The following is a 19,674-nucleotide window of genomic DNA, read 5'->3' on the forward strand; positions in this document are numbered from 1 at the left end:
TAAATAACATAGTTATGTATAATATATTACATTTCTGACTGTTTATCCCTGTAATTATTACACACTGTAGTTTTAACTATACTAGAAAAAAATGAATGAGCCACTGAGGTCTAGTAGAGCCATGTCACTCTGCATTTATGCAGTAATCCAAGTATTAGGGTCCCTGACCAAGTACTGAGGACAAACTCTAAGCAGTAAGGTCAAAATATACTGGTGATGCTTAAAACGCTGTATCCGTATATAAAACCAACTTAGAAATGCATATTTATGCCTTTGTTTTGGATTTTTGGATTATTTGCGCATTAAAACAATAACTCCTTATACAAACTTTAAATATTGTCAAAATGTACTATATTTGGATTATTTTATTTTCCTTCTTTTGCACCCATATCTAACTAGGATCTATGATTCTGTTCAAAAAGCATGTTCAAAGATGAGATTTTATATGGTACTAAGAAAATTTTTTATTCCTTGAATTGTTTGTCATCTTTTTATCTCCGTAGGTTAACATCTTTTATTGATTATTACATTTTCTGTGGCTTTTCATGATTTATAAGTAACCTAACAAAATCATATGCTTGAAATACATCAGTTGATGTGTAATGAACGTATAGGAGTTCATATATAGGAGTATAGGAGAAATAAAATAACTTTTTTATTATTTTCTTATCTTAAGATACACCATTAATCAATGGGGGTACCTCCAAATAGGGTCTTGTCAGCTCAAAGGTTTTGGCCATGGTGCTTTCATCTACGAAGGGAGCCATGGCAACCACAAGATCCATCACTGCAAGCCTGGGAATAAGATACGATCAGAACAATAGAGCCAGACTGATGATGTCACTCAGCGGGTCCCGGTTAGACGTCCTACCGTGTGAACTCGGTGCTTTCCGTGCTGGTCAGCCTGTCAGACGCCTTTTGCAGGAATGTGCAGATCAGCTGAGGAGCGTGCAGCACGTCAGTGTCCATTTCCTTAACATCATCATTTCAAACATTCTTCATCAGGACAGAGAACAAAATCTACCTGCATGTCAGTGATGGTTAAATAGACTTTGATGGTGTCCAGCACAGCCATCCTGTAGGAACCCGAGTCGCCCTCTGCAGGAGGCTGGCTGTAGACGTTGAAAAGGATGGGCAGGAAATTCTTGGAGAACCGTCCCAATTCTGCCTTTTCTTCCGCTATAACAGTCGGACACAGTAAAGATTTTATTACAGTCAGGATTTAGCAGTTGGTAGATAAAAAATAAAGGAAACATCTGTGAAGGTTTTCTACCTGTGGAGCAACTCTTATTGATCAGCGTACGCAGAGCTTGGCACACTGTGAGGCGCAGGTCTGGCCGTTCGTTAATGGCCATGCCAAGCGTTCGGGCTATGCCCTTGAACGATGCTATCAGGTCCACTGGGCCTGTGCAGAAGCCAGGAAGCATCGTCCAAATCTGAAATTCAGAACTTAAATCAGCATCACTTGATTTTTTTGTTAAGCAGGATTCTACTTTCTGGATGAATTCATTGAAGAAGCATCTGATGTCTTTGGTTTTCACCAGCTTGGTTCTCCTTTATCATAGAACGATTCTGTACATCTTTCATAAACCATTCATTGGGCTTCATCCGTCAGTCAGTCCGTCTACTTCTTTTATAACATTATTATTAATGTTGGACCAAGGATAGATTTTTTTTCTCTCTCTCTTTCCTTCTGGTGTGTATCTGCTGGATTTTTTTTTTTTTGTTAAATGCAAGCTGTTCCTCTCCACTGCACTGTTGTAAAACTCCTTTTATCTCCTTGGTTCCTTAGATGCCGTTTTGCCAACAATCACAAACTGATCAACACAATAGTTGGACTCAACCTCAGATTGGACTCCCAATGGGGGCCACTTCCCAAGAAATGAACCCGGGCGTATGCAGCTGTTTTCTGTAACTGCTAAGAAACGTCTCTGATCTGACTAAGATCTATCAGAATCTGTTGTTGTGTCTCATGGTTATTGAATACATATAAGTAATGAAGTGTTACTTAAAGAGCTTGTCCCGGGTGCCTTTTCTTTCAGAAACAGCTTCAAGGCACAGAGAGCATATCTTTAACAAATGTTGTGTCCGCCTGGAACAGAATTTTTTGAGCTCAATGTTTGTGGTTCTTGACGCGCTGTAATCTTCTGGTGCCGCATTTTGCTTGAAAGCCGCTTTATCCCTTTATTCCCTTCTAAGACAAAGCTTGGAGCCGGTAGACCAGATTGCCTGTAGAGCCATGGATTACCCTCGGTCAAGTGTACTGAGAAGAGCCACCTTTTTTTAACTAAAGCAGACTGAAGAGAGGATTGAACTGCTTTGTCCATGCAATACAACCGGATCTACTCTGCTAACCAGAGAGAAGTCTGGAAATCTCTGCCCATATAAGCCCGTAAAGGATAAGTGGACGATGATGTGTTGCATAATGAAAGAAAACAAAACCAATACAAATATATTTGCCCTTGTCATGCCATCAGCTAAAGCCATAAATAATGGAAGTAGTTAGTGTTTTACCTGAAGCTGTAACGTCTGGTAGACTTTTGCTTCCAGCTTCTTTCCTTCTTGCTCCAATTCTTCAGCTAAGGCACAAAGCAGGGTTAGTCAGCTACTGCTTATAAAAACAGAACATTGTATTTAAAACGTCAACCTTCTTTTAAATAGAGATGCACTGAGAATTGGCTTTATTCTGCTTGACTGATCTAAACAACACAACAGTCTAGGCCCACTTTACTGTGAAATAAGTTAGCTCATTTTAGCTTTTTATTTATGAGGTCAGCAGCGCTGAATACCTGTACAGCACACATTATGAACTATAAAATAAAATAAGGCACTGCTGCCCATTTTCTACCTGCTATGAGGGGAGGACTTTAGAAAAAACTAGAAAGGGGTGACAAAGTTGTCTGACCTGCTTCACTGCTTTTTAAAAGGAGGTGTTTTGCCTCGGTCATGGCAGGAAAAGGACTTCAATCAGTGCACCTCTAAAGCTTATAGACATCAGCTCTCTGTCTGCCTGCCAGCCTTTATCCATCAAAGCAGATTTATAAGTTATCTATATTCTAAAGAAAATAGGCTGTACAGATCACTGATAAAGGATGCTATGTGTAGTTTGAAGTGTATGCCTGAAAGCTGAGTGTCTTAGTTCTAAACATAAAGCTTGTTTTCAGAGAGATTAAAAATATCAATTAATTAGAATTGGTAAATTGAGGTTAAAACTTTATAAAAACACAAACAAAAAGCATGAATAAATCCTGCTTATAGAAGAGGAACTGTATTTACCTCTTTGCCTAAGTGTAGTGGCCAAAGGGAGAAAGTAGGAAGCAAAGAAACCGAGACAGGTGTTCTTCACGTGATCCCGGATCACTGGAACCAACCAGCTGCGTGGGAACTCCAGATCATCACTAGGTAGCAAACAAACACAAGTTAGTAAAAAATCAGAGCAAAGGGAGAGCAGAGCATCTTCATCTCTGGGATCATACTTGTAGCCGGTGATGTTGAGCGGCACAGCAGCCAGCACCACCTCAGGCCCCATGCTCTCCACAGCGCCCCCTACAGCTAGGTCCAGCTCGCCGCTAAACGGGAACTGAGGGGTGGCGCGCAGGTCTGACAGGGACTGCAGGGACTGTCCAAAAAAGGAGAGTTAGTCTCAGTCTGATCTGCCTGGATAAGGCTTTTAAATATGTGAAAACTTTACCTTAGTCATGATGGGATGAGCTTGTTTCCCTGCAGCTCTGTAAAAGCAACCGAGGACCTGGAGCACAAAGGGCCATGAGGCATGGAAGCGATATGATAATCCTTCCTCCACGATACTGGTAACATAAAAATAAAAACAATTATTATGTTTCTTTATGAGTAAAAAAACTCCCGAAATACAATGTCTAGTAGTAATCTTACCGAAACATTTTACAGACATATGATGGGTTCCCTGCAGAGGCTGTAGCAGTGATCATCCCCATGTCCCCCATGTGAGGAGCAACGCATTCAGTCAACAAAGTCTGAGACACAAAGACATAAATAACCAATCAGCACCCGATAGAAACATCACTGCAGTCTGCTTCTGGCCGTCTTACCTTTAGTGTGTTGGTGGCTGCAGAAACCACCTGTGTGTGGGGGGACAGCAGGCAGGACATGGCAGCAGAGAACAGCCGAGGGAGGTGACCTAAACTCAGAGAACTCTGCAAACTGGACCAGACCAACACAATACAGATCAGCCACCCACCAATTAGTTCTCTAATCCAACACATTGTGAATCTACAGACCTTGCTAGGTGAACATGTGCTTTCTCCATGACAGTGAGCCAGGCTAGCAGAGGCTGTAGGTCATTCTCACTGGGAAGGTAGTCATAAAGAGCCTGAGGAAGACGACTTAGGATGAGTCTTAAGCAGAGATACGGAGGAATATTGATAGATTTTGTCTTACCGTGATGATCTGTGCATTGAGTTCTGCAGAGAGGGATGAAGCGCTCGGCTTCCCACTGAAGAGTCGATGAAAGGCCTGCATGGCGCTGGCCGTCACCATCTACAGCATATATACACACACATTTTAAAGAATTGCTTTAAACACTCAGAAACGCATGATAGAAGCTGAGCGCTCACCACGTGGCTGAGAGTCATGACACGCAGCAGAGTTTCACAACACGACTTAACGGCTCCCAGAGGAAACACTCCCATCAGCTCCTTCAGGAGGCAGAGCACATGGAGGGTGGTTGTGTCCTCTTTGCTGCCTGCCATGGAGAAACAAACGACACCATTTATGGATCATCAGACACATCTGGAACAAACTTTCTGCAGGCATCTAGAAACCTCTTTCATTACGGCCAATGGTTCTGATTTTGTCGCATTGTACATTTCAATAAATTCTAAAAATATTTTATTTGCTAGATTATTTCATAACTGTATACGCCATTTTATGTTTTAAACAGGCTGAAGGTTTTTTTTTTCCCTGCTTTTCCAGTCTGAATTATTCTGTATTTCTCTCCATCCATCTTGACTCAAACTCTCTTACATCTCCTGCCACTGCTAGAGAAAATCAACCACCCACCCAAATAAAATCTATTTAATCCAATAATGTTTGGGGTAAATGAAGTGAAAAAACTTCAAAAGAAGTATTTGATGTTTCCAATAGACCCATCTCTCCATCTTACCGCCTTTTTTAAATTCAACGCATAAGTGATTAAAATATTTGTTTATTTATTGATTTTAACTAGCTTTGAACTGTACTGTTGTACTGAACTATACTTCCATTCAGCATGATGTCCAAGCTGGCATCACGGTTTAGTATGTTTTCATTCTGAGAAGCTAACTTTCTTCTCTATTTATTAAGTGAATTAGCAGCCATGATGCTTCACCTCCTGCCCGCTCGATTTCTTTTATGCAGAATTTGGCTGTAGTAGCTGCAGCGGGGTGATGGCTCGGAGCGTTATCAGTAAAAAGGAAGTCACTGCCTCGAAGGATGGAGCAAATGCCTTGCTGAGCTGCTTTACGGACCTGGGGGGATAAAATAAATAAAACGTACATATTTGCTTTTTAGAAATGTGTGGAACTTGCAACAAACACCTAGAATAGTGGGACTGACCTTTGGCTTGCTGTGCACCGTGAAGCTAAGCAGACCGTGATACGCCTGCAAAGTAGACGGGTAACTCCACACAGAAACATCCTGCTTTCTCAACAAAGTGGCTAAACATGACAAGATCTGGAGATAAAAAATAAAAAAAACAGATATACGTTTCAAAATAATCTGAATGGAAAAGATCAAAAGAATAATAAAAAAATAAAAAAAAACTGAAACTCTTCTAACCCATCTGAGCGCTGAAGACGTGTCGGATGAGGCCTGTTTAGACATGACATCCATGAGAGCCTTGGTGGTGTCCGAGAATTTAGACTGAAGCACTGGTGCAGGAACACTGGTGAGTGAGAGACACAGAGAAGTCAATACCAATCAGTTAGGACACACATCATAGTCATGGAAACAAACAAAACAAAGAACTTTGTGGTTTCTACCGTTTCATGACCAGGTTTAGGAGATAGGCCACTGCAGCCTGAGACTCTTCTGTTTCCACAACTTCCAAGGTGGTCATCTACCAAAAATATTAGTCATTAGAAAAGAAGCAGATAACTAACTTTAAAACAGTATTGCAAACAAACTATGACCATCCACCTTACCAAAGCAGCAAAATACTCCGTCTCAGTTTCCTTTCCACCTTGACTTCGGATCACTTCAGTAACAGCTGCCAGGACTGCACAAATCTGGAAAGCAGCAAAGGTCACAGTTACTGCAGAAGCAGATATTTAGCTGCAACAAAATATTGTGTTTGCAGAGGCTAATAAATTGCAGTAGGCATGGGTTTTCTTAGAAGGCTGAACAACACAACCTAACTCATGGTCCTTACCTCTTTGTGTGCAGCCGAGTTGGACTCCCAGAAGCGCTGCACCTTTCTGAAAGTAAGGTTGGAGCAATCGGACAGGCCGCTCAGAAAGGTGCCGGACGTCCTCTCTGACAGCCCCTCATCTGGCTCCTCCTCCATTTGAGTATCCTTGCGGGCCCCAGTACTGAGCTCCAGAGGACCGGCCTGCAGCTCATTGTGAAGTTTGAGAGCATCAACAGTCAGATCACTCTTTGCTGTGGAAAGAAACCAAAAGACAATTTTTTCACCTTAACTCCAAAACTGAAGCTAATCATCTATTTATGGAATTAGTTCCACTTAAAAAAAAAAAAGGCAAATACACAACCCTGTACTCGCTCCCGAGGGGGAACGCCTATTAAACATGTGCGAGAGCGCGCACAAGTCCATTTCTCCTCATGCACGCTCTGTTTAAAAGTGGCTGTTTTCATCGCTCATAGAAGCTTACTTTCCAAAAGAAGATTTGCAATTTTTCCACAATATCAGACTCAGCACCGGTAAATGAAAATGGGGACAAGCACGTAAGACGGCCTTATGTAAAAATATCCCCAGAATGATTGACAGTTAGGACGACCACTTATTTTGATGATCCACCCAGAAAAAGAACAGCCTTCACTACTCCACTATACCTTAGAGGACCTGTTATATATATTAGGGTTGTCACGATACTAAACTTTTCAACTCAATACCGATACTAAGTAAAATATTCGGTACTCGATGTCATTTTCGATACCACAAGGATAAAAACAAAGACTCCAAAATTCAACTGAATTTTTTTCATTAATAAACAAAATACAATAAATAGATAAATAAATACGATAAACAATATTTTGAGGTTGTATGCTGTGCACAATATTAAGCAAGCTTTATAAAAAACCTATAAAATTAAAATTGTGTTAAAAGTGTTCCTTCCTTGGCTATGCTTTGCACACATAACAATGACACTAGCCAAACCGGTTAAAAAACAAAAATAATTCTTAGCAGCTGCACCTGTTACGGAAAAAAGTCTGAAACCGAAAAGTGCACAGAATTATTCAATCACACAGTGTTCAGAAAGTGCATTTTCCTCTAATCTGCGCATAAGATGAATGACTTTTTCGGTGCCACTGCTGGTGGCACTGTATCGATACTTTTAAAAACCAGTATTGTATCCGGATACAACTTTTCAGTATCGATACTTTTGACAACCCTACTATATATATATATATATATATATATATATATATATATATATATATATACACATATATACAGCATACACATATATATACACAGTATATCTGTGTTTGAGTATGCTTTACGGTCTTTCCAACGTTGTTGAAGATATATATATATATATATATATATATCTACAGATCTATAGATCTATAGATAGATAGATAGATAAGACCTGTAGAGAATGTACAGTCAGTTACCTCTTTGTAAAAACAATCAGTTGGAGCAATCATTCATAAAAAAAAAAAGTTGATGTTGTCAAACAAATGACCTATGTGTTGCGAAGTAAGAGACGAACTGAACAGAAAGGTCTAGAAGAAACTGTCCTAAATGTGTGAAGTTGAGTGTTTGTTAAACATGCCAGCAGATAAAGTTATCTAAGTTAGCTGATGTTAGCTCTCAGGGACCCACGTGTGCATCTCTTACCACTGGGTCTGCTGAAAAAGCGGCTTTTTGCCGCCTGACGAAAGCGGCTGGTCTGCGGGTTGGAGTCGCTGCTGTGTCCTTTCTTCCACCGCTTCAGCTTGGACCCGGTCCCCGAGCGAAGTTTCCCTGATTTCACCATTTTTCAGGGTTGAGAATAATCACTTTCCTCCCCCCAGCGGCTGACCGAGGACCTCCAGAGGACTCTGTCGCTCATCTGATGACGTTACAGCACCGTTCAAGGCTCTGACTGGACCTTATTATGATCGGCCAGTAGATGGCACTATTCACCACAAACATGAAAACTGGTCTCACGCTTTTACGATTTTACGTCACTGTTGAGGTTTATGTCGACACATTACAGACAAATAAATTCCACTTTTGTACATTTTGCAAGCAAAAAACTGAGAAATAACAAACACTGACTGTCCACTTGTGCTATAAGAAACGATAAAAAACAAAAAACAAAAGAATCCATCAACTGTTAAATCAGTGGCAGCTATTATAGATGGTATATACTAACTAAAAAGAGGAATGTTATAAAAACTTAACAAAATGGTGATAACTCCCTGCATTTTGATGCAATTACAATGTTTGTTCTTTAAATGCAATTACAATGAGTAATTGTGTTAGCAGACCAAGCCTCATCATAAAACTACAGAGTATTTACAAAGGGCTACCAAAACAAAGAGGGAAAACTGAAATAGTCACCCCATCTGGATACACTAATATTAGTTCTCTATTAGTAAAGCTGTGATCTTGTAATCAGCTGTCAGGAGTCAAGACAAAATAGCCATTATAATCATTGGTATTACAATTTTCAGTATGTTCAAAGGTAATAAAAATCTGATATCAATATTCTGTTGAATAAAGTTTGTCCTCTTTCTAGCCAGTATGAACTTAAAAGCTTGAATGTCTTTAATGTGTTTAACCAATGTGAGGTCTAGTGGCTCCATAATAACTATGCTGGTCTGAAACCAGGTTTCAACTCAATCAGGCGTTGATTTAAGAGCTGGAGCTCCATACAAAATTATATCTTCAAGTAGTTTGAGGTATTTAGATAAATAGCCTTGACACAATTTTAAAAACATCCGCTAATTAAGATGCATGTTCAGACGTTTACTACAAACAGACTGCAGTCTGTAAAGGTTGCTTTAGTTCTCTTTACACCTGTCAGTGAGACTTTTGACAGGTTGTAACATCTTCAGCACATCTCTCATTTCCATCATCATAAATCTGCCTATATTTTCATCATCACCATTGCTCAGCTGTGTTCTGCCATAATCTGATCATCAAAAACATTTACATTTAATTATGTCAATAAACTAAAGTAAATTTACAAAACCATGAGATGAGTTTAAATGTATAACATTTATTTTTAGTATATTTAGTTTTTCCGACAGAAAACTACTGCTTGTTTGTACAGTTGTTTGAAATGATGAACCAAAAATTATTTATTTACCTACCTACTTAATAAAAGGCTCCTTTATCATTCTCAGTGTCTTTGTAGTGTTTAGCGATATTAAATGACCAAACAAGACTATCTAATTTTTTATTGTTAGAATTGCACATCTGTTTGTCCAAAAAGAAACAGTAGATTTTCCTTGTATGTTCTTCTTAACTGTAATGTTGTTTTTTTTTAATTCAATAACAAGCGTAAGTACAAACAAACAAGACAAGGAGAGGAACTCATGTAAACAATAGAGCTGCAAGTCGAGGTCTTCAGAAACAGACATATACAGGGATATGCATCTTAGGGCTCTAACATCACCTAAAGTGTTTCAGTGCTTTTCAATAATATCTCTTTATTTGGAGAAAAAAAAAAGGAAAAATAGAAAAAGGAGCAATATAAAAGCAATAATTTAATATATAAAATGTACATAAAATTCTCCTGCTGGAAACCTGCTCCTGTTCCTGCAGACTTCTCTGGCACATCCTTTATCTTTCATTACCCCTCAGTTAGGGATGACTTAAGGATTAACATTAACAATCACTTGGACAACGTAGTCTTTTTGGATCTTGGCATCTTGAAGACGAGTCTTGTCTGTCAGAAGTTTCCCGGAGAAGAACCACCGCTGGCGGATCACCTCGATGTCCTCCTGCTTCTCCAGCTGTTTCTTCAGCACAGCTATGGAGTCTGCCAGGCTGGCCGTCAGACGCAAATCCTTCCCTGAGGGAGAAACTTTTTATTAGTTCTCAGATGAGACCTGATGTCCGCTTTATGCGGCACTATAACTGCAATAACTTGTGATGTGCAATCACTATTTAATACCATGTGCAATAACCTGTTTATATTTAATACTCACTGCAAGAACTAAATATATATATATACATACACATATATATATATATATATATATATATATATATATATATATATATATATATATATATATGTACAAGTACATTTCTCAGTATCAGAAATACTTTACTCCAGTGTGAGATCAATAAAGTCTATCATTTTAAATACCTCTATTTTTCCTCTCATTTATATTTAAATTAGTATACAAGCATATAATTTCGAATTGCTAAATGCAAGAATAATAACAAGTTACTTCAATTTCAGAAGTTTACTTTTGTTTCATTGGTATTCAGTAGAAATGATTCTATTACATTTTGCAAATTGGGTTAGATATGTTGAATAACCTTCTACAAGCTTCTGGAAGTATTTTATGTTGTGTCTGTCAGCTTAATTGGCCTCCTTGCTCACACGCATTTAAAGTTCTGACACAGACCATCTATCCTCAGTGCTTTATGATGCCACTCAAAAGACTTCACTTTGTTGTTTTTAAGTTACTTTGTGTCTCACTGATGGTATAAGTAGGATCATTGTCCATCTAAAAGAGTTGTTCCTAAGCTTTAACACACTGGTTGATGTTTTAAGATGTTTCAGTTTTTCCACATAATGTTATTTCATCACAACGGTATCTATTTTGTGAAGAGCACCACTCACTCTAGCAAGAAAAAAAAGCTTCCATTATAGCCTATTTTAGATTTTAGAAATGTTTTTAAAAGCTAATTCTTTGTGTAGTTTAGTTTACTTAGTTATTTAGGAGTGACGACTTCTTCACCACTGAGTGGCTTTTCAGTCCCTGTTGGTTAAAGGCTTCACCCAGTGCTACCAGGAGGTTTCTAACTTTTGTTTATTGGACAAAAAAAATGTTTTCGTGGGACATGTGACCTGTCATATACCTAACAACATGCTGCCTGGACTTTCTTGCTATTTGCATAATCGCAATAAAGTGGCTGCGTCAGATATTTGGGCATTTTACCTTTTATCTTATATCTTGGCAGAATTATTTGGATTTTCCAGTGATAAGAGAATTGTATTTGAGGTGTTGTCCCAGGTTTTCCCTAATTTCAATCAAACAATGGGGGTTAACTTATCAGAAAGTCCCTAAGCCATGACATCATTTGGGCTTTTCTGTTTAAAGACAATGAATGTGCACTTCTCACTTTTAGGAATCCATATCCAAATAACTGGTTTTGACTGTCAATCTCTCCAGTTATAAACATCTTGTGGCATTACCTGTGGATAGCCGCACCCGCAGCTGGAACTCCTCTCTGCACACTGGAGGCTGAGCCTGTTTCTGTGTGCCTTCAGACTGTTTGCTCTCGCTGGATGTTTCATTGATGAGGTTGATGGGCGGTGCTAAAGTGTATGCAGGGAGCTGGTAGCGGTTTCCAAGTTCATCATAACTCTCTGTGAGAGATCCTGGAAAGAAGAAAACACCCCAATAAATACAAAACTATGAAACAGATTGTAAAGATTAGAGATGGACGTCTCCTCTGAGGCAGCACACCATGTTTTATCCTGAAGCTCTGCAGGAATCAGTCTGGTTTTAGTGTTCAGGCAGCAATGCTACTATTACATAATTACTACAACATTAATCTCTTTCTCATCAGGCATGGGATTCTCTGGCACTGAGAGAATAAATACGACTCAACCAGGGAGCTTCAGTATATCTAGAGCTTACCATGAGCAATGTTTTCATATAGAAAATTGTCTGTATGAATGTTTCATACCATGTGGCAGAGTGATGCAGGCTCCATCCACTATAGCCTGAGCCAGCTCCAGGTCATTGCACTCCAGAGCCAGAGCTGCAGCTCTAAGTGCATCCCAGATCTCTTTCCGTCCATCAAACGCCGGAGCTGTATCCCAAAACTCGTCTCTCTTGCTCCTCAGTTGGCCCTCTGTCATCGGGTACTCGCTCTTCCACTTAGGACGCTCTTTCTTGAGAGGCTCATTGCGAGCTGTAGAAAATATAGTAAAAAGAAGGTTGAATTAATTCTGATCCAAAGCTTGGAGGACTAAATAAAAGACTGACCTGTCAAAAAACAAACATGACTGGATCCTGCTGGAAACCACAGATAAATCAAAATGCGAAAAAGTACTACAAAATTCTAAACGTTTACAGTATACTTCGAGTTTTGGTATACGCCAAGTATAGGTAAAATTAAATTAGGTAAGTGCATTAAGAGCAATTTCAAAGTATACTCCTACTTTTCTTAGCTCACTTGCAGACTAGGTTTTGGTAAAGGTGCTGTTATATACAATGCATTTTATTGTGATTTTATGTGACAGACCAACAAAAAGTAGTGCATGAGTCAAAGTATAGAAAAGTGTGACGTATTGAGGCCACTTCACTTCAAGTCTACAAATAAAATCTAAAGCAAACGTTTGCTTTCAGAAGCCACCTAATAAAGCCCTTTTGTGTTGAGTCAAACCCATGCTGCAAATCATATGATTAATAAGTGATGACCACATTTTCACTACCTTACAGCTGGGCACTTGTTTGTGCTGCTCTGTAACATGGGATCCAGGTGAAACATAATTAAATATGTAATACTAAGGAGACTAAATGATCAATGGGAACAAATACTTCAACACAACACTGTATAGTTAAAAAGAAATCTAAAAGGCAATAAAGCCGTGCAGTTAGAAAGAAACCTCCAAGAACAATTTCTTAGTATAGAGACAGCTACAACGGTGACCCGCGTCATGACTGATCCAAAAACAGTTAAGCTCTTTTCCATTACCTCTGGCATCACTGAGCATTAGGTAATGTTATTGTTTTCCTGCACTGCCATAAGCAAACTCTTGTTTCTGATTAGGAGAGTTGCAAAGATGTAATTTAGCTCCCAAAAACATTATATTAGAGCAACATGGTATAAGAAAAATACATATTATGTATATTTGGTGAAGCTAAAATGAGTCAGTGGTTATTTTAACCTCTGTATGCTAGATAATATCCAGTTTTCAGGTTTTTGGAGGTCAACTATCCTGAAAAAAATGCAATGGTAAAGTTTTGCATGAGCCTAACACCCAGATATAACAAAATAAGTTTGATATAGAATTAGCCATAAACTCTGTTAGATTCACTGTTGGTGGGAAATCAAACTAGTTATTTATAGCACAGTGGATTATTGCAGAGGCCAGTGACAGAGACTGTACAGTACAGTACATGTGAATGGATACACACAGACACACACCAATGGATTACAGGCTGTAATCAGGTTCCACATAACAGGATTTATCTGCCACTGTCCAATTGGACATTGGATTGAGAGCTGAGCATTCGTTGACCAATGGGAAACAGCAAAAAAAAAAAAAAAATCCCATTCCCACCATTTCCAGCAGCAAGTGCGTAGAAAAAGAAACCCGCTATGTGCTTAAAAAATAATATGTGGACTTTATTTTTTCTAAAAGCTGAGTCAATTTTAATATCTTTTTTTTTTTTAAAGCGAAGTTTGAAACCTTACGTAACACTTCTTTATGTAACACCATAAACTCCAAATGTAACAATATGGACACCAATGTTTGCAGTAACATTGTAGAGCAAAGCAGCAAATCCTGCATAATAACGATAACTGGAAAATGTCTGCAGCTTTTTAATTGTAAAGAATAAAATTAAATAAATATAAATATTTTAAGGAAAACAATAAAGGTAATGAAAAATAAACCTTTGGCAAAGTTATTACATTTTTCATTTATTTCATTTACTATATTAGCACCCAAAACAAACTTTTACTTGTCTTTATGTATAACTTTGAAGAGAAAAAAATAATTTTTTTACACACCTACACATCATAGCCCAGCCTGAAATTACCAGCCTATTGCCTTTTATACAAAATGCAATGTATGCACTGTTCATTTATTATCTATATCATCAGGAAAATAATGATACACATCAGTGCAGGCAGCAAGGGTGACATCTGCTTCAGCAGGAATGTTTCCAGGGTTAATTTTTAAAGCATATTCAAAAGATAAAACTCCCTGTTTTAAAATATATTGGTCATAAAGAACTACCAGTGTCATTTAGATGAAGTTTCATTAAACTTATGTCTACTTTTTAGGGATGTCCCAATACACCAAACATTTTGCAATTTTGAATATTGACCGATGTGATATTGGCACGCATCATACTTACTTTTAATACTTGTTTTGTAATTTGGAATGATAAAAAAATCCAGTGATATTAATCTAATAGAGAATATAAGTTACCAACATTAGGTATGAGAACAACTGACACAATCATTACCAACCAATGAGTTACATAAACATTAGAAGTGGATTATTTCTATTAGCATCTGTGCTTTTAGATGCACTTTAATATATATTGGACCAATTTATTATATCAATAATGGATCGGGACATCCCTACTTATTTTCTGACTCACTTCTCTTTATATAAACAGCAAGTATAAAATTGTAATCCAAATAATTTAACAGAGCAATAATCACATGGTGATAGTTAAAACTCTAATTGCCTTAGAGAAGCAGTTTTCTAGTACGGAAGACGAAATGTTCTCTTAGCTAAATAATCAAAATAGTACCAATAGTCTTTCTAATTTTATCCTGTAATCATTATATATACATTCGTAAAATCACAAACAGACTGTCTGGATGCCATATGTGGTAGGATATTATATAATAAGTGCAAAACAGCAAATTGTGCATCCCAGTAACGTCATTATTCTGGTGAATGGACCTACACAACCTTTTCATGCTCAAATGTTTTACCCGTTGAGATATTAAAGCACACATTAAAGAACAGTGGGAACATTGTGATAAAGAGAAATAAACAATGAAGTGAAAAAAAATCCAATTATTCTCATTGGAGTGTCCAGTTACAGTATCACTGATAAATGTTTTCTATTTTTTTTTCTTTGATTTTTTTTTTTTTAAATGAATAAATAGAATAGGTGATAAAAAGTGGCTGCAGAAAAATGTCACCTCACTCATTTCTGGACTACATCCAATAGAGCTCCAGGTCCTTAGATCAACTTTAACTTTGTGTCCTTAACTGCATGCCTATATCTTCAATCCCAGAAAAGATATTAACAAAACAAAAAATCGAAAAAGATCGGATCTTTCTGCTGTTCCTTTTTTTTTTGGAAGCGATCATATTTTATAGAACCTGATAAAACATAAAAGCTGAATAAACTTGTATAAATAAAGTTTTGCAGCCATCAGTGTGACCTTTTAAATTAGTAATCCATAAAAAACTTGAGTCTCCAAATTATTTTTATGATCATAATTGGTTAAAACAGAGACACATAAGGTGTGATCCAATAGAAAAGGATCGGCCAGGATGTGCATTTTAATTGTATCACAACCAGCATAAAATGCAGTCATAAATATACTCGTTAGATGGGTTAACTAACTAATAAAAATATGATCGCAAATGAAATCAATACTTACTTCTGAGGAAAATCTTTAAGGGTGCATCTGGAGCATGATAGTAGTTACATTCTCTGGAGTTAGGCACTCCCATCACTGCTTTTCTATCTGAGTGTTGCTGTGAATCAAACTTCTGTTCATCCAAAAGTCGGAGAAAATGAGTCACAGAGGTCGACCTCAAGGAAGATTAAAAGTCCGCTGCGTTTTTGGTGAATATCACTGATCTCTCTGATCAAAGACTCAGTTGAGATTTGGAGCTGATTTCCAGGTGGTTCCACTTCCCCAGTTGCTTCAAAATGCCACCACCTACTCCTGTTTTAACCCTTCTAATTAAAACACACGACCCCGTAAATACCAGGTGAGCAATTCATAGAAACAAGTTCGTTGTATTCAGGGAGTGAGCTGAGTGTCCTTGCAAGAAGGTAGAGCCTTGCACAAGAGACCTAATCCTATCAGCTCTATTTAAAGACAGGATAGAAATACCCAAAGCCAACGTACTAAAGCTATTAACAGGCTATAAACTCAGGTCAGACTACTATAGTCTGCTGGAAGGAAAAGCTGCTGCAACTGAGAATGTCCCCAAATGGCTTCATTCACAGAAAAATAGACTGTTCATCACACAGTTTATGTATCTGCATTTGACCAAAATTAAAGTGTATAATTTTAAAATACAAATCCTGCATCAAGTAGGAAAACCTTCTGTTTTCACTGCAGCTAAATGTGTAGTGTAAAACTATCCTCCCAAGCATATGGGCAGATATTTAGAAAAATACTGGATTAAAGAGTGTTGAATTAATCTGTGAGGTCATTCCTGCAGATCAGACACAGGACTGAAATATAAGGATTGGGAGGTTCAAGAGACAACTGCAGATGGGAAAAGATTTCCAGATAGCAGTGAGGTAAAAAAAAAAAAACAACAACTTATCAGTCAGCTGTTTACAGGAGCTGCATGAATTTATTCATTTATTTATTTTTTTTTTTTTACATTTTCCTGTCTGGCAATGTGGCAATAAGAATAATTGTCTTGATGCCAAAAAGAGCCCAACAGATTTTACTTTCACAAGTGGAGCAGTATGGCAATTGCCATATTGCTCCACTTGTTTCATGCATATAAATTGCTTTATTATAATTATGCAGGGAGCTTTACAGTTTATATGGACACTGCAATGTAAATAGAAATAGCTGCATGAATTTAAAGAAGCATGATAAGGTTTTAGTGCCAAAAAGAAGAGGTTTTTGTGACTTGCGGAAATGTTATTTTGTAGAGTTGCACAAGATTAAAGTTGCATAAAGTTCGCCTATCTGAAATTGAAGATATAAATGAATGCACACAGATCAACTTTAATGAACCCAAACAGCAAGAAAACATAAGTTGGTCTTGAAAGGTGTTGTTCAAGCAGAAGTGGAGAGGAGAAAATACTCAAAATATGACCCTATGTTTCATTAATTTCTGGAGTTGAGACCTGGACGTAGGAATAACATGCCCCATCATAACTTTGCCCTTGCAGGAAGACATGAAAAAAATATAACAATGTTATGCTTAAATAGCTGTTTTATTTATTTATTTCTGTACGTTTTAAGCATATGACGGCCATGCTGTATGTTTTTTTTTAGGGTTAATAAGAGAGCTTGGTTCATTTTTCTAACTGGAAAACTCGAACAATGATCCCTAACAGCAAAACCTTAGAATCTATCTGATGCCATGTGAAAAGAAAAACCCGGACAAATTTAGAAAAACACCATCAAAGTATTTGGTGCCAAGAGACACCTAAGGTACAGGGATTTTTTCAATGTGTGGTCAGGACAAGAAGAAGTGGCAGCTAGCCTGGCTTAACCTTTTTGATGCACGACATGGGCAGATCTTTGGAGCCCCCCTTTTTTTCCCTTTTAAACCATGCTGACAAATTTATTTTGGTAACAATGTACGTAGTTATCAGATTTACATCACAGAAAACTTTAACAAATTTGTAAATATTTTAAACAAGACAATTTCTTTCTTCCAAAATTAACCTTTTTTACAAAACTAATGCTTTTTGGAAACCCCCCTTCAACAGAGGTGAACTGTCCTAATAGTTTAAGAAAAAGAAAAATATACATTTTCACTTCATTTGTATTCTAATTGATGTTATGTTGTTTTATCTACATATAGTTTAGTCAAAACTTCTCCCTTCAGGCCTTACTACAGATTAGATTTGAGATCAAATTAAGGCACAGGTAAACAATAGCCCACAACTACACCCTGTTCTAGCCATAGATCTTGTTTTTATAGTAATTATTCCAAAGTGCTATTGCTGAAAAGAAACTGGTCCAGGAATATGAAGCTGCTCTCTAAATCTGTCCATCCCTACATCATCATAATGCAGGCATCTTATATCTTAGTTACAGCATCATCATGCAAAATTAAATATGCATTAGCAAATCCATTACCTTGGGTTTGAGATCACAGTAGATAAAGTCTTTGAATGTGTTCCAGCTCCTTACCTCCTCGCTTTTTGCTCCTTGTGGAGCCATGGGCACTCCCTTGTCCATCCGTCCTGCTCCTCCCCACACAGCCTCCCATCACTGTCACTGTGTCCCACAGCAGGGAGGCAAATGTAAATATTTAGATCATATTTGAAAAATTTCACAATAAGCTTGCAAGAGAGGAGACTACATGAAAGAAAGGATAAAAATGACAGCTCAGCACTGCCTGTTCCCGTGAGGTCAGACAGGCTGCTATGTTTATGTCACGTGCAGCGCCAGCTGATGGGCACGCGCGCCTGAACAGCGCCATGCATCCACGCTTCTAGTATTTAATTAACATTTTAAAAAGCGGGAATTTATTTTATTTTAAGCTGGTTTTGTTGCTGGTAAGCTGCACAAATAAAGAGATCCGTTTTTAATACATTTTGAACCACAGTTAGGCTATAACAGTTGGAAACTATATAATCTGTTACAGAAAAGAAGGACAGAAACAAATCACCAACCTGAAATCCAGTCTGCTAAATTATGCATCCGTCTGCAGTTTGCTTGCCACATCAGAACTTGTTGGCAAACAGTAGTTTATCTCTGGATGGGTCAGCTGAAGCTGTGCGCCTGCAGAGACAGGAGGGAGCGCGTCTGTGCCGCTCCGGAGCTGGAAGGACTCACTCTGAACCAACAACTCTACAACTGCCGTATGTTTCCTTTTTTATAAAAAAAAAAATTCAAAGACTAGTTTTTAAATTTCTTCGATAAAAACTACGGAAAGCCTTTACAGTGTGTCCGTTTCGGATCTTACACAGAATTAATTCTTTAAAACCCTACGCGCATGCGCAGAATGTAGGCTCAGCATCCCAGCGGAAATGGACAGCAGACTCCTTCAAAATAAAACAATTTATAAAGCTACAGATTCATGTTGCAGACTCCTGATCTAACAGATGAAAAGTGATCTAAAATTAAAGCTAGCTGTTTAAAAAAAAAAAAAACTTCTATTGCAAGGGAAAAATATTAAATCAGCTGTCTCTTCTGTCACTGCATATCATCATACTGCAAAAAAAAAAAAAAAAAAAAAGGTTTTTTAAAAAGTAAATGTATCTGCCTCTAAGCTGCAGGTAAATAGCCTATAATAATCTGCCAAAAGAAGGAGGATTGCTGTTCCTAAGATTATCAGATATAATACACATCATAATACACAATAAGTTTATGGAGTTGTTTTGTTTTCTAATTTTAAACATAAATCTTGTTCCACTGGCAAATCATCTCACATAGCTGCTAAAACCAATGGATAATACACCTATTTCAAAAAAATTGACTTACTTATATTTACAGTTTTGCAGGGTGTGTTTTCAGTAATGGGCCGGGAGCAGTTCTACAGGGCCACTAGTCCCTGTGGGCCCGTCTAGAGCTGCTCATGGCTACTAAGGCACGGACTGATAGCAGTGCAATGAAAATAATAATAATTAGACGAGCAGCAAAGAGCACTTTGATAACAGTGT

At 37.8% G+C, this 19,674-nt stretch overlaps 2 protein-coding genes across 3 annotated transcripts in view; both read right to left on the minus strand.

The window, feature by feature from the left end:
* Window positions 1-8,245, minus strand: part of rrp12 (ribosomal RNA processing 12 homolog) — a 15,237-nt gene extending 6,992 nt beyond the window's left edge. The window contains exons 1-20 of the mRNA XM_015377659.1: window positions 8,039-8,245; window positions 6,386-6,615; window positions 6,159-6,242; window positions 5,997-6,073; window positions 5,794-5,899; window positions 5,572-5,688; window positions 5,345-5,483; window positions 4,593-4,720; window positions 4,417-4,515; window positions 4,257-4,348; window positions 4,068-4,179; window positions 3,892-3,992; window positions 3,692-3,806; window positions 3,477-3,619; window positions 3,277-3,398; window positions 2,515-2,579; window positions 1,274-1,436; window positions 1,025-1,179; window positions 872-939; window positions 702-795 (exon numbers count right to left, since the gene is read on the minus strand). Coding sequence (XP_015233145.1) covers window positions 702-795; window positions 872-939; window positions 1,025-1,179; window positions 1,274-1,436; window positions 2,515-2,579; window positions 3,277-3,398; window positions 3,477-3,619; window positions 3,692-3,806; window positions 3,892-3,992; window positions 4,068-4,179; window positions 4,257-4,348; window positions 4,417-4,515; window positions 4,593-4,720; window positions 5,345-5,483; window positions 5,572-5,688; window positions 5,794-5,899; window positions 5,997-6,073; window positions 6,159-6,242; window positions 6,386-6,615; window positions 8,039-8,177 — 2,349 coding nt within the window. The 5' untranslated portion in view covers window positions 8,178-8,245. The remainder of the gene's footprint in view (window positions 1-701; window positions 796-871; window positions 940-1,024; window positions 1,180-1,273; window positions 1,437-2,514; window positions 2,580-3,276; window positions 3,399-3,476; window positions 3,620-3,691; window positions 3,807-3,891; window positions 3,993-4,067; window positions 4,180-4,256; window positions 4,349-4,416; window positions 4,516-4,592; window positions 4,721-5,344; window positions 5,484-5,571; window positions 5,689-5,793; window positions 5,900-5,996; window positions 6,074-6,158; window positions 6,243-6,385; window positions 6,616-8,038) is intronic.
* A 1,361-nt stretch (window positions 8,246-9,606) lies between these two features.
* Window positions 9,607-18,861, minus strand: LOC107086594 (ubiquitin domain-containing protein 1-like). Of its 2 annotated transcripts, XM_015377646.1 has the most exons (5): window positions 18,685-18,861; window positions 18,200-18,286; window positions 12,062-12,289; window positions 11,565-11,750; window positions 9,607-10,205 (listed from the first exon to the last, which is right to left on the minus strand). In XM_015377646.1, the coding sequence occupies exons 1-5, from the start codon at window positions 18,734-18,736 to the stop codon at window positions 10,006-10,008; spliced, it is 753 nt and encodes a 250-aa protein (XP_015233132.1). In that variant the 5' UTR covers window positions 18,737-18,861; the 3' UTR covers window positions 9,607-10,005. The 2 variants fall into 2 exon arrangements, with proteins under 2 accessions (XP_015233132.1, XP_015233133.1); XM_015377647.1 differs by lacking the exons at window positions 18,200-18,286; window positions 18,685-18,861 and adding an exon at window positions 15,740-16,180.
* Window positions 18,862-19,674: the final 813 nt, after the last annotated feature.

This window comes from Cyprinodon variegatus, unplaced genomic scaffold, assembly GCF_000732505.1.
Source record: "Cyprinodon variegatus isolate N-32 unplaced genomic scaffold, C_variegatus-1.0 Scaffold157, whole genome shotgun sequence".
NCBI classification, from domain to species: domain Eukaryota; kingdom Metazoa; phylum Chordata; class Actinopteri; order Cyprinodontiformes; family Cyprinodontidae; genus Cyprinodon; species Cyprinodon variegatus.